A 14,032-nucleotide genomic window follows, 5' to 3' on the forward strand; every position below is an offset into this window, starting at 1 on the left:
TTAAGTTGTCCAAGCCCAAAATTTGAAGCCTGGTGGCATCAGGGATTCTGTTGTGAGCAGAGAAGTGGAGGACTCTTCTTGTGAAATACCTCTGGACTTGCACAATTGTGTTAATGTCCGATATGCAGTGCAGATTCCGGAGAGATGAGCTGTATTCTAATTGGAAATGTTTTGCCTGGTTACTAAACATTTTGAGTTTACAAACAGAAATACGGCTGACAAATTTAGACACACACACACCCAACTCAGTATCCAAGTGATATTGGGCGGTTTTCAACTACGCAACCAATAACGTGTAATCTCTTTCATTATTCCGAATAGAAAAAGGGGATTTTTTTCCTTCTTTCTATAAGGAACTAAATATTCTCTTTGCTGATTTGTTGAATGATTAACTTCTTCATCAATTTGCTCTCAAATTTCATCGAGGAGAGTTGAGGCAAGGACATTCAGAGCTTGGGTTAGCCAGTCTATGGAGACATGATTTATCTAAGCATTTTCTTATTTTTGATGCTTTACGGAAGAGGTTTGGCTCAGGATCAAACGTAAGTAATTACTGGGCTTGTTGCAAAGGGATGTCAGAATGAAACCAAGCTTAATTGTTGGGGAGGGTTAATTCAAAGAGGACTTAACCTGAGGATTAACTTGCACGATTAGAGTAGATTTGGTGCAATCGCAATAAAAAATGATTTGTGGCTTTATGCAAATACTAGTTGGTTGGATACCCGTGCTTCGTTACAGAACTAGATGTTTGGGGGGGCTTGGTAAATTGACAGTTAAAGCTTGAACATTAATGAGTAGTTACGATCGGCCTCTCCTCTCACCTTCTGTCCCTCAGGCTTGCCCCACAGAAGCCCCTCCTCTCCTATTCCCCTTCTCTCCCTCAGGCTGGTCCCATTGATCCTCTCCTATTCCCCTTCTCTCCCCCAGGATTGCCCCACAGAGGCTTCTCCTATGTTATCCTCTTCTCTCCTTTTCAGGTGGGAAGGGAGAGTAGAATGTCTAAACTCCCAGGCTGCAGACCAATTAGCCCACGCCCAAGTGCAGTTGGAACAGAGTTCTTTTCAGGTGGGGAGGGCAAGTAGAATGTCTAAACTCCCAGGCTGCAGACCAATTAGCCCATACCCAAGTGCAGTTGGAACAGAGTTATTTTCAGGTGGGGAGGGGGAGTAGAATGTCTAAACTCCCAGGCTGCAGACCAATTAGCCCATACCCAAGTGCAGTTGGAACAGAGTTATTTTCAGGTGGGGAGGGGGAGTAGAATGTCTAAACTCCCAGGCTGCAGACCAATTAGCCCACACCCAAGTGCAGTTGGAACAGAGTTCTTTTCAGGTGGGGAGGGGGAGTAGAATGTCTAAACTCCCAGGCTGCAGACCAATTAGCCCACGCCCAAGTGCAGTTGGAACAGAGTTTTTTTCAGGTGGGGAGGGCGAGTAGAATGTCTAACTTCTTAGCATCAGATCATGTTAATAATAATATGAAAAATACTAATGACCTGATGGTCATTTTGAAAAATCCTTTCTTAGCGACCACCTAGGAGCCCAGAGGGACATACGTGTCAAATTTCAAGTTTGTAGGCTTTATGGTTCTGGAGATTTTGTGATGATGCAAGAGTGGCATTTCACTTATATATATATAGATTCAGCTGAGTTACGGCTTCTGTTTTTGAGTTTTAAAACCTTTTGTAATCATTTCTTAGTCCAATAAAATGTTGAGAAAACTTTCATTTCCCTGGTTATCTCCTTTGTGAGGCTAACAAACAGCCAAATTTCCTCCCTAAGTTAGCCAACATCAACACTCATGAATTGTTTTTTTTTTTTATATAGAGAGCTTGTTCTATTTTAGAAGCCGTTTGGAAATGCAAAGCTGAAAGTGTGAGGCAAGTTAACAGAATAACAGAGATGGAAGGGACCTTAGAGGTCTTCTGGTCCAACCCCCTGCTCAACCCTAACCCTATCCCATTTCAGACAAATGGCTGTCTAATCTCTCATTAAAAAACTCCAGTGATGGAGCGCTCACAACTTCTGAAGGCAATTCCATTCCATTAATTAATTGTTCTAATTGTCAGGAAATTTTTTCCTTAGTTTCAGGTTGGTTCTTTTCTGAATTATTCTTCCTTCCATCTCAGGATTTAGGCCAAATTTAACCCCAATGGGGGTCAACAATATTTCCATTATAATTTTCCCTTCAAGAGATGCCCACAAATGAAGACTTAGTTTTCTGCTCCTAGGCAAACCTTGACTCTGGTTTTTCACAATCAGGACCCCTTGGAATTCTGTAGTTTTATGAAACTGCAGAAACTTCTCTGCGCTTTTCCTATTTATGTAAATGGTTATGTCTTGATTTTATTCTTGGTGTAATCTGCAAGCCCTCTTTCTATTGTAGTAGAATAGAATTTGGAAGGGACCTTGGAGGTCTTCTAGTCCAGCCCCCTCCTCAAGCAGAAGAACCTATATCATCTCAGACAAGTGACTGTCCAGTCTCTTCTTAAAAACCTCCAGGGATGCGAGTGCCCACAATTTCTGGTGGCAAACTGTTCCACTGGTTAATTGTCCTCACTGTTAGGAAGTTTTTCCTTAATTCCAGATGGCTTGTCTCCTTGATTGGTTTCCATTTCCTTGTTTCTTCTCCTGCCCTCTGGTGCTTTGGAGAATAATTTGACGCCCTCTTCTTTGTGGCAGCCCCTCAAATATTGGAATACTGCTATCATGCCTCCCCGTTCTTTTCTTTAGACTAGCCCGACCCAAGTCCTGCAACCATTCTTCATATGTTTTAGTCCCCCAATCCTTTGATCCTCTCAGTTGCTCTTCTCTACACTTTTGCCAAAGTCTCAACATCTTTTAAGTTGTGATCACAACTGGTTGCAGTACTCCAGGTGTGGTCTTACTAGGTAAAGTTAAAGGTTCCCCTTGCACATCTGTGCTAGTCATTCCTGATTCTAGGGGCAATGTTCATCTCAAAGCTGAAGAGCCAGCGCTGTCTGAAGACGTCTCCGTGGTCATGTGGCTGGCATGATTAAACACTGAAGGCGCGTGTAACGCTGCTACCAATTAATAAACTATTCAAACCCAAGCAATCCTGTTGTTGTTGTTAGTTGCGAAGTCGTGTTCCGACCCATCGCAACCCCATGGACCACGTTCCTCCAGGCCTTCCTGTCCTCTACCATCCCCCGAAGTCCATTGAAGCTCACGCCGGCTGCTTCGGTGACTCCATCCAGCCACTTCCTTCTCTGCTGTCCCATTCTTCTTCTTTTGCAATACTGTAGAAAATCATCTAATTCTTTTGTCTGCAAGGAACTTGCTGACTTTGGACTCAGCCCAGCTAAGACTGTAGACCACAAGACAATTCTTCCTCGCCTTCCGGTTATCTTAAGTTTTTGTTTTGCACGCTACGCAATGCTTCTGAATGCCAATTAAAGATGCTTTCAACACATTGATACTGCTGAAAAGCTTAACTGTAAAGCTTAACTCTGCCATATAGGTTTGCCATTGCGGGTATGGGGTCTCCTGCCTGAGCAGGGAGCCCGGCTAGAAGACCTCCGAGGTCCCTTCCAACCAGAGGTGGGTTCCTACCAGTTCGCACCTATTCGGTAGAACCGGTTCATCAAATCTACCGAACCGGTTAGAAGAGGTTCCACCAGTGGACCCGGAAAGCAGGCCACACCTACAGAAGAGGTTCCAAAATTTTTTGAAACCCACCACTGCCACACAGACAGACAGATAGACAGACTGACACACAGAGAGAGAGAAAGAGAAAGAAAGGAAGAAAGAAAGAAAGAAAGAAAGAAAGAAAGAAAGAAAAAGGGTGAGAGAGATGAAAGAAAAAAAGAAAAAAGGGACAGAGAGACAAAAGGAAGGAAAGAGACAGAGAGAAAGAGAAAGAGAGAGAGAGCAAGAAAGAAAACACATGGCCAGCAAGCCACTCCCACCAGGTCACATGGCCGGCAAGTCACTCCCACAAAGGAGCCCACACCCATAGAGTATGTTCCAAACTTTTTTGAAACCCATCACTGCTTCCAACCCTGTCATTCTGATAGTCCTCCAAGGTAAACTAAGCTCTAGAGAGGCTGCCTGAAAAGACCTAACGGACCGGAACGCCGAGGGTGTCTTTTTCTATTGCAGATATGTCATTTCCGCCCCTAAGTTTATCCGTGTTGGAGCCTCTGAGCAAGTAGTAATTCAAGCTTATGGATACACCCAAGAATTCCAGGTCACAATCTCGATCAAAAGCTACCCGGATAAAACAATTACCTATGCCTTCGGCACCATCCCAATGACTCCAGCCAACCGCTTCCAAGGCTCGGTCACCTTAACGGTAGGTAATAAAGGTGCAGAGGTGGCATGGTGGTTAGAGTGCAGCACTGCAGGCTACTTTAGCTGACTGCAGTTCTGCACTTCGGCTGTTCAAATCTCACCGGCTCAAGGTTGACTCAGCCTTCCATCCTTCCGAGGTGGGTAAAATGAGGACCCGGATTGTTGTTGGGGGCGATATGCTGACTCTGTAAACCGCTTAGAGAGGGCTGAAAGCCCTATGAAGCGGTATATAAGTCTAACTGCTATCGCTATTGCTATAAAGCACAGTCGATCGGTTGGTTGGTACTGTTCATACATTTTTAAAAGCATTTCCATCCCAAATCTAGGTTCAGCCGAAGGACTTAAGGACTGATGATCCCCAGAAACGAGTGGAGTCTGTATATCTGGAAGCAACGTCGGCCCATTTTACGAGGCAGAAGAAAATGCTGCTGATGTACGACAACGGCTTTTTATTCGTTCAGACGGACAAGCCTGTTTACACTCCAGATCAATCCGGTAAGCTCTTTTCCTTCATCTTGCTTTTAAGAGCTTGGGCCCAGCTCTAACTTCTCTTCATTCAATGAAACCCAAATCTACCAGCTGATTAAGAACGGGAAGCCTAGAATTTTTATTATCCCTTTCATCGTCATCTTTTAACGACCACATAATCCCTTGTGGGTTGGAGTCTGGGCAATTGAATGGAGCTGGGAGTTTACTGGCTGGATGCCTTTCTTTGTTGCCAATATGCAGATCTGATCTATTCTATTCTATTCTATTCTATTCTACTCTACTCTACTCTACTCTATTCTACACTCTACTCTACACTCTACTCTACTGTACTCTTCTTGACTCAATTCTACACTCTACTCTTCTTGACTCTATTCTACCCTCTACTCTACCGTACTCTACACTCTATTTGACTCTACTCTTCTTGACTCTACTCAACTCAACTAAACTCAACTCTACACTCTACTCGACTCAACTCTACACTCGACTCAACTCTACACTCGACTCAACTCTACACTCTACTCTTCTTGACTCTATTCTATTCAACTCAACTCTACACTCAACTCAACTCTACATTCTACTCGACTCAACTCTACATTCTACTCAACTCAACTCTACATTCTACTCAACTCAACTCTACATTCTACTTGGCTCTATTCTATTCTGTTCTATTCTCATTGGGCTCAGAGAGAGAAATATCTGCCTCTCCCTAGGATCGAACTCACAGCCTTCTGAGGGTGAGGCAAGAGCTCCACCTCTAGACCACCGCACTGCTCCAATTTTGAATAACCATTTTGAATTACCTTTACAGTGAAGGTCCGAGTCTACTCACTGAATGAAGAACTGAGGCCAGCTCGGCGTGCGGCTGTCTTAACTTTTGTGGTTAGTCCATCTTAGTCCATCTCAGGGTGCCTTTATTTGCATTCTAAACCTAAACCCAAATAGGATAATTTACGGTAAAAAAATATATGCTTAATACCTATGAAGATTCTTATTCATCCAAGTCATGGCTGCCCCAAAAGGCAACTAGACTTTCTCCCCCCTCCTTGAAGACAAGGAATGGAGACCGAGTAGAGCAAGTGGCCAGTTTTAAGTTTCTGGGTGTTATCATAAAATAAGGACCTGACTTACAGCCCTGGTCAAAACGGCCCAGCAGAGATGATACAACCTGAGACTTCTCGGGAAACAACAACTGATTGGCAAACTGCTGTTGACCTTCTACTGCTGTACCATAGAGAGTATTTTAACTTACTGCGCCTGCGTCTCATTTGCCAGTTGCCCAGGGGCAGATAGGACAGTGCTCCAGAGGGTCAACGTCATTGCCCAGAGGATCATGGGTTGTCCTCTCCCCTTTTTGGAAGAGCTTTATACCTCCCGCTGCCTTAAGAAAGTTCAAAACATTCATAAAAATCCATCTCATCCTGGGCACCCTTTTTTTTTTTGAACTATTACCATCGGGCAGCCGGTACAGGACAATAAAAACAAGGAACAAATAGGCTGAAAAACAGCTTCTATCCCAGAGCAGTAACTATACTGAATTCTACTGTATAGTACAATATTAATGCAATCTCAGGGGTTTTCAATTTTAATTATACATAATGTAAAGAAGGTGTGTTTTGGGTTTATTTTTTATGTATAATGTACATTGGAAGATGGAAGATGACATTTAATTTCGTTGTATGAGGTGCAATGATAATGAAGTAAAGTGTAAAATAAAGTAAAGTTAGATTAAGTTAAATTAAGTTAGTTAAGTTAAGTTCCCTTCGCACCCAAAAATCTTCTTCCATTGTGAAGGTAGCTGGAAAGTCCAGCTGCCTTTTGAAAAAGCAACTTTTAGGGATAAAAAAATCTCCTTCTTACCAAGGCGACATCTTCACTAGCAGCCCCTTCCTCAAATCATTATTTATAAATAAAAGAGAATCAGAGACTAAGGCTGGAAACCAATGAAAAGATTATTAAAATGTAATTTGATGAAGTTTAAGGATTTGGGCATCCATGGAATTTTTAAAAAAGACATTCTACATCCCAACTGTAATGAATAATACGTCAAGTTTCAATAAAACTCCACAAATGCTTTTTTTCAAAGTGCTCTTTTGTCTCATGAAGGATCCAGATGGAGTAGAAGTGGACATCATACGTGAAGAAGATGCTACCGGAATCGTCTCATTTCCTGAATTCAAAATTCCTCCATATCCTAAGTAAATCTATTGACATTTTCAATACAATACCTTGAATTAAATATTAGCTTGCAAGCGAAATGTACAAACCCCGCAGTGAAATGCTGTGGAAACAAATTTGTGGGTATGTAGATTCCTGCATAAAAATATACATTTGCTTAATATGCATCTGCATAGAGGGACGCGGTGGCTCAGTGGCTAAGATGCTGAGCTTGTCAATCAGAAACGTGGGCAGTTCAGCAGTTCGAATCACCAGCGCCGCGTAACAGAGTGAGCTCCCGTTATTTGTCTCAGCTTCTGCCAACTTAGTGGTTTGAAAGCACATCAAAAATGCAAGTAGAAAAATAGGAACCATCTTTGGTGGGAAGGTAACTGCGTTCTGTGCGCCTTCGGTGTTGAGTCATGCCGGCCACATGACCACCGAGACATCTTCGGACAGCGCTGGCTCTTCAGCTTAGAAACAGAGATGAGCACATTCCCCTAGAGTCGGGAACGAGCAGCACAGGGGAACCTTAACCTTTACCTTCAGCAGATTTCTGCAACCAATTAAGAAAACGAGCAGAAGGCAAAATTGATGTATTTAAAATCTTGGCTGCCATGCATTTAAATGGCCACACGATGGCAGCAAAACATTAGATTTTAAATTCCGGTCCCTCATCTATGTATTTTGGAACAGAGAAATAACTAGATATACTGAAAAAACTATTTAGAGGTCCACAATTATTTAACTGCATTATGGGATGTCTCATTATCATCATCATCATCATCATCATCATTATACAATTGTATCACAGTGGCCAGTTGTTTCGCCGGATTTGGCATTGGTTACTAGTCGGGCCCCACCCAGGGGCCTAGGACGTCGTAACGTATTTTCGTAATATGCGTGCAGATCCAAGCAGTGCGGCTTTTTGCATTCGACTGGTGGTGATTTTGTCAATTTTTAACTGTTTTAAATGTAATTCCAGTGCTTTTGGAATAGCACCCAGTGTGCCAATTACCACTGGAATTACCACTGCTGGTTTGTGCCATAGTCATTGAATTTCAATTTTTAAGTCCTGGTATTTTGCAATTTTTTCATGTTCCTTCTCGGCGATGATTGTGACCTTATTTTTCTCAACCAGTGTGATGTCTGGTGTATTATGCGCCAGTATTTTGTCCATTTGTATACGGAAATCCCACAAGATCTTGACCATCTGATTTTCGGTGACTTTTCAGGCTGATGTTCCCACCAGTTTGTTGCTGTTTTAATATTATAATTTTTGCACAAATTCTAATGGATCATTTGTGCTACTGAATTGTGCCGCAATTTATAATCAGTCTGCGCGATTTTTTTACAGCAGCTGATTATGTGATCAACAGTTTCATTATTATTATTATTATTATTATTATTATTATTATTATTATTATTATTATTGCGTGGTTAATCTTTGGTGAGATTCACAGCCTTTGGGGCTGCCATTATTATTGTTGTTATTGTTATTGTTATTGCTATTGTTATTTTTTTAGGTTTGGTATTTGGACCATTAAAGCCAAGTATGATCAAGAATTCACAACCTCTGCCGTAGCCAAGTTTCAAGTCAAAGAATATGGTAATCTTGATGATTTTACTGGGCTACTACTGCACATATTCATGCCCTGAGGAGTATTATCAGATATTTTTATCCCACTGTTTATGTATATGCAACACGAAGTGATGAACCTGCCTAATATTTCTGCCTTTTATTTTGCCCACAATAACCCTGCGAGGTACATTAGGCAGAAAAAGTGGCTGTGATGAAGGAATTTAGCTCAGCTGGGGCAGTTTGAGAGGAAAAAAAACTTGGAGATAATTAACATGACCTTCAGCTGATGTTGCTTGGAAGCAACAGAAACTAATTTCCCCATGTAAGATGTCAAATGTTTACCATTTTAAACTAGTGGGAAGCATTTTCCACCATATTGAACCACGGTGGCGCAGTGGTTAGTGTGTGGTACTGCAGGCTACTTCTGCTGACTGCCAGCTGCCAGCAATTTGGCAGTTCAAATCTCACCAGGCTCAAGGTTGACTCAGCCTTCCGTCCTTCCTAGGTGGGTAAAATGAGGACCCAAATTGTTGGGGGTGATAGGCTGACTCTGTAAACCGCTTAGAAAGGGCTGTAAAAGCACTATGAAGCGGTATAGAAGTCTTAAGTGCTATTGCTGTGGCTATAGAGCCAAGGTGGCACAGTGGTTAAATGCAGCACTGCAGGCTACTGCTAGATCAGCAGGTCAGCGGTTCAAATCTCACCGGCTCAGGGTTGACTCAGCCTTCCATCCTTCCGAGGTGGGTAAAATGAGGACCCAGATTGTTGGGGGCAATATGCTGACTCTCTGTAAACCGCTTAGAGAGGCCTGAAAGGCCTATGAAGCGGTATATAAGTCTACTGCTATTGCTATTGCTATTGCTATATACATTTCTCAGGGCCCAGCAGATAAAGAGATCTCCTCTGTAGAAAATCGTTTTTGTATTTGTCACTGAACTGTTAGGAATGAACTGTCTTTTCTTTTACATTTCAGCCATGCCAAGATTTTCAGTTGAAATTATTCCAGAAAACAGCTTTATTAGCTACAAGCATTTCGAACGCTTCAAGATTACTATCCTTGCTCAGTAAGCCCAGATTATCAATTTTATGAGTTTCTAGAAAGAGGGCAGAGAAGAGCAACCAAGAGGATTAGAGGATTGGAGGCTAAAACATATAATGAACAGTTGCAGGAACTGGGTATGTCTAGTTTAATGAAAAGGAGGACCAGGGGAGACATGATAGCAGTCTTCCAATATCTCAGGGGTTGCCACAGAGAGGAAGGGGTCAAACTATTATCCAAAGCACCTGAAGGCTAGACAAGGAACAATGGATGGAAACTGACCAAGGAGAGATTCAACCTGGAAATAAGGAGAAATTTTTCTGATAGTGAAAAACAATCCACCCATGGAACAGAAGTTGCCTTCGGAAGTTGTGGCAGCTTTATCACTTGAGACTTTCAAGAAGAGATTGGACTGCCACTTGTCAGAAATGGTGTAGGGTCTCTTTTTTGGGCAAGGGGTTGACTAGATGACCTACAAGGTACCTTCCAACTCTCTTATTCTAATAATGTCTATGTTGCTTTGCTCTCTACCTTCAAGGTATTTTTACAAGAAAAAATTGAGTGAAGCCGAAGTTTACGTCCGCTTTGGAATCATTCAAGGATCCACAAAGCAGATGTTACCCAGATCGTTGCGTCAAGTTCACGTAAGCCTGGAGTGAGACCTCCCCCAGCAAGCCTCTTCCTTGCTCTAGATTCAGGGTTCTAGGTTTATCTTGGCAGGGAGTCCGACATCTAGGTTTCCGCTTTGAATCTCAGAGTCATAAGACAACATTTGGAACCGAAATTTGGCTCTAAAACCCACGACTCCTCCGTGCGGGATTCATTCCCCCGTAGAAGAAAATCCTGTTTGTCAGCAGAGCTGTGCTACTTTAGCACTTAAGACTTATATACCACTTCACAGTGCTTTACAGCCCTCTCTAAGCGGTTTATAGTCAGCATCTTGCCCCCAACAATCTGGGTCCCTATTTTGTCAAGCTCGGAAGGATGGAAGGTTGAGTTCAACCTTGAGCCACTGAGGATTGAACTGCTGGCAGTGGGCAGAGTTAGCCAGCAATATTGCATTCTGGCCACTGTGCCAAGATGGAAAAGAAGGAAGGAAGGAGGGAAGGAAGGAAGGAAGGAATAGCAATTGCTAGTTATTGTTACTGCCCTCTCTCAGTGGTTTACAGAGTCCGCTTATCGCCCCCAAAAATCCTCATTTTACCGATCTCAGAAGGACAGAAACTGAGTCATCCTTGAGCCCAGTGAGATTGGAACTGCCAAATTGCAGGCAGCCGGCAGTTAGCAGAAGTAGTCTGCAGTACCGCACTCTAACCACTGTGCCACTGTGGCTCATTTTACCTTTGAACTGTTTATAAATAATATGTACCAGGTTGTTTTCTCAAAAGGCCCCAATTAAATCTCTTTTGAGATCAGCACCTTCTGCCTATTAATCTTAAAGTGAAGCTGGACCAATTAGGGAACACAACACTTGGGACACCATCCAAATCTTCTCGCGTGGTGCTTTTAAGGCTTTATTTGTCTCTAAATGTGACCACGAAGGCTGTTGGTTATTTCTGTGCAAGAAAACCTCGCTGCTGTAAGCGTTCCAAGCATCATGTAGAATTAAATCAGAATCAAAGGCAAAACGATCCTTAAAGTTCCAATTTAATAAAGCAGACATCTTAGCACATCTGTGTTAATCCCAATACTGGAAATGACATCAGAATCCCACCCAGTTAAAAGTTCATGATCTTGTCCCCACACCCATAATCCATCACATGGTCCAATCTTCTTCTTCCATGCTGGCATCCACACCCAGCTGCTTCCGGTCAGGTGTCAAAGTACAGAGACAAAGGATGACCTTGGCTTCTAGTAAAGGATGAAAACAATACATTCCACAATCTCCCTCCTGTCTATTCCCCGCTCCCATCAACTATACTAAAGAAACAGCATAATGAAATAAGAGAAAGTGTGGCAGGCCAAAATTCTAAAAGGAATATAATTGCAGGCCTTTCTGATTTAGATATGGTTTAATCTGCAGTTCGCCAGCCCAAAGCTTTTTGTCCAGGTCAATTTAGGTAGCTTCCAGGACACATTTACACAAATAAAGGAGGAAACCCACTGAACCCACTAAATCCTGTGTCCAAAATCATGGGGTTCAAGATTGCGAGGGGTGTGTGCGTGTCTAATTTCTTGTCTTGCTCTTAATCTTCAGATGGAGGAAGGCGTCGGGGTGCTTTATTTCAATAGCCAAATAGCCATCAGCGAATTGGGATACAGGGAGCTCTCGGATGTTGATGGGGCCACCCTCTATATCGCAGCTTCGGTGCTGGAGACCAGAGGTAATTGTCTGTCTGTCTGTCTGTCTGTCTGTCTTACTTGTCCATCCATCCATCCATCCATCCATCCATCCATCCATCCATCCATCCATCATCTTTCTCTCTCTCTCAATCATTTATCCATCCATCCATCCATCCATCCATCCATCCATCCATCCATCCATCATCTTTCTTTCTTTCTTTCTTTCTTTCTTTCTCTATCTATCTATCTATCATTTATCCATCCATCCATCCATCCACACATCCATCCATCCATCACCATTCTCCCTCTCTGAAAATAAGGCCAAGAGCTTATTTTGGGAGTTAAAAAAATAAGACCCTGTCTTATTTTCAGGGAAACATGATATCTGTCTGTCTGTCTGTCTGTCTGTCTGTCTGTCTGTCTGTCTGTCTGTCTGTCTGTCTGTCTATCTATCTATCTATCTATCTATCTATCTATCTATCTATCTATCTATCTATCTACAGGTATCTATCCATCCATCCATCATACTAGTACTTAGACTTATATACCACTTCACTATGCTTTCCAGCCCTCTCTAAGCAATTTACAGAGTCAGCCTGTTGCCCCACACAATCTGGGTCCTCGTTTTACCCACCTTGGAAACGAGAGAGGGAGGGAGGGAGAGAGAGAGAGAGAGAGGGAGAGAAAGAAAGAAAGAAAGAAAGAAGAAAGAAGAAAGAAAGGGAAAGATGTTGGATGGATGGATGGACGGAGGCTGAGTCAACCTGGAGCCAGTCAGGAGTGAACTCGCGGCAGTGGGCAGTGAATTAGCTGGCAATACTGCCTTCTAACCCCCGCGCCACCACAGCTGACCTAACCCATGTGTTTTATTCCAATAAACCTTTCACCCCAGCTGATTAATTAAGACCATCCATCCATAGGTTCCAGATTGGTCTTTAATTGGTTTGGTTTGTGTTCTACATCATCAGAGTCCTTCAGACCTGGATGATCAATCCCGTTCAGTAAATAAAGGAGATTTTCCTGGCCAAAGGAAAGACAATAGTTCTTCTACTGAAAACATCCAATCCCTTCTTTTGACAGATGGCCACAGTGAGGATGCTGAACTGACCACCATTAAATACGCCTTGTCTCCTTACAAGTTGGATTTGATTGCCACACCTCTGTTCGTGAAACCCGGACTTCCTTATTTCATTAAGGTGAGTCAAATCCCACGAAGGTCTCCGTTGGGTCCTGCTTTGCCAAAATCCTTTGCGGTTTTCTCTTGTGAGATTTCTCACCTGCCAGAGTCAAGACGGAGAGGAGTAATTTGTTGGCTCATTCCCATCAGAAGCATCCCAATTAAAATAAGGCTAAACAATGTTGTGGCCCGCCAGCGGCCAGCAGAGCTGGCAGCAGATTCGGACAGTGGGGAGGGTTGAGGAGGAAGATGGGCCAGTCCTGGAGTCTGGGGAAGGCTCTGAGGAGGCTCTGTATCGGAGGCAGAGAGGGTGCCAGGGCTGTATTCCAGTTATCAGAGTCAGACAATCAGTGAGGCGGAAGAACAGCTGGAGCCTGTTCCCAGTGTGCGCATCCGCAGAGTTGCCAGACGAAGGGAAGAGCTTAAGAACAGGGGTCGACTTAGGAGTACGGCCACAGGTGGATGATGAATGGGCCCTCCCAGGAGAAATAAAAGAGGAGCGAAAGGGGAGTGGAGTTTTCAGGAGACAAAATTGGTTCCCTTAATTGGTTTGTGACTCTTCGAGGCTCCTTGCCAAGTTCTGCAGATCTCGGCCTGGCAGCTCTCCAAGCCAGATGAGGTCTGTGACTGTAAATCCTCCGTTTGAAAGACTTTGCTGGGCGTGAATGAGCAGAATTCGCAGTCAATTAATAAAAGGGGTTTTTGTCGGGACCATGCTCTTGGCAAGCCTAGGTTAGAACATACAAGGTCAAATTTAAATAATATAAGGCAAAAGATTAAAATATGTGTTAAACAAGTTACACACATCTTGCCCAGAAACTGGCAATATTAATTGCATTCTTCCACACTGCCAGGAGGCCTTCAAATATTCATTGATCAGGACACAAAGAGCAGATATACAGATGTGTGGCTGTCTGCATGTCACCACAATCGTAAAAAGCAGAAGGCACAGCTGTTCCCCCTGTTTTGTTGTCCTTTGTCATTCTGTTTCTCTGTGT

At 43.1% G+C, this 14,032-nt stretch overlaps 1 protein-coding gene across 1 annotated transcript in view; it reads left to right on the forward strand.

The window, feature by feature from the left end:
* Positions 1–307: 307 nt before the first annotated feature.
* C5 (complement C5) overlaps positions 308–14,032 on the forward strand; it is a 50,793-nt gene continuing 37,068 nt past the window's right edge. The window contains exons 1-10 of the mRNA XM_032232559.1: positions 308–542; positions 4,119–4,311; positions 4,637–4,805; positions 5,608–5,678; positions 6,903–6,994; positions 8,480–8,562; positions 9,509–9,599; positions 10,113–10,218; positions 11,772–11,898; positions 12,938–13,053. Of these exons, the coding sequence (XP_032088450.1) occupies positions 478–542; positions 4,119–4,311; positions 4,637–4,805; positions 5,608–5,678; positions 6,903–6,994; positions 8,480–8,562; positions 9,509–9,599; positions 10,113–10,218; positions 11,772–11,898; positions 12,938–13,053 (1,113 nt within the window). The 5' untranslated portion in view covers positions 308–477. The remainder of the gene's footprint in view (positions 543–4,118; positions 4,312–4,636; positions 4,806–5,607; positions 5,679–6,902; positions 6,995–8,479; positions 8,563–9,508; positions 9,600–10,112; positions 10,219–11,771; positions 11,899–12,937; positions 13,054–14,032) is intronic.

The sequence above is a fragment of the Thamnophis elegans genome, chromosome 16, assembly GCF_009769535.1.
Source record: "Thamnophis elegans isolate rThaEle1 chromosome 16, rThaEle1.pri, whole genome shotgun sequence".
Taxonomy (NCBI): Eukaryota; Metazoa; Chordata; class Lepidosauria; order Squamata; family Colubridae; genus Thamnophis; species Thamnophis elegans.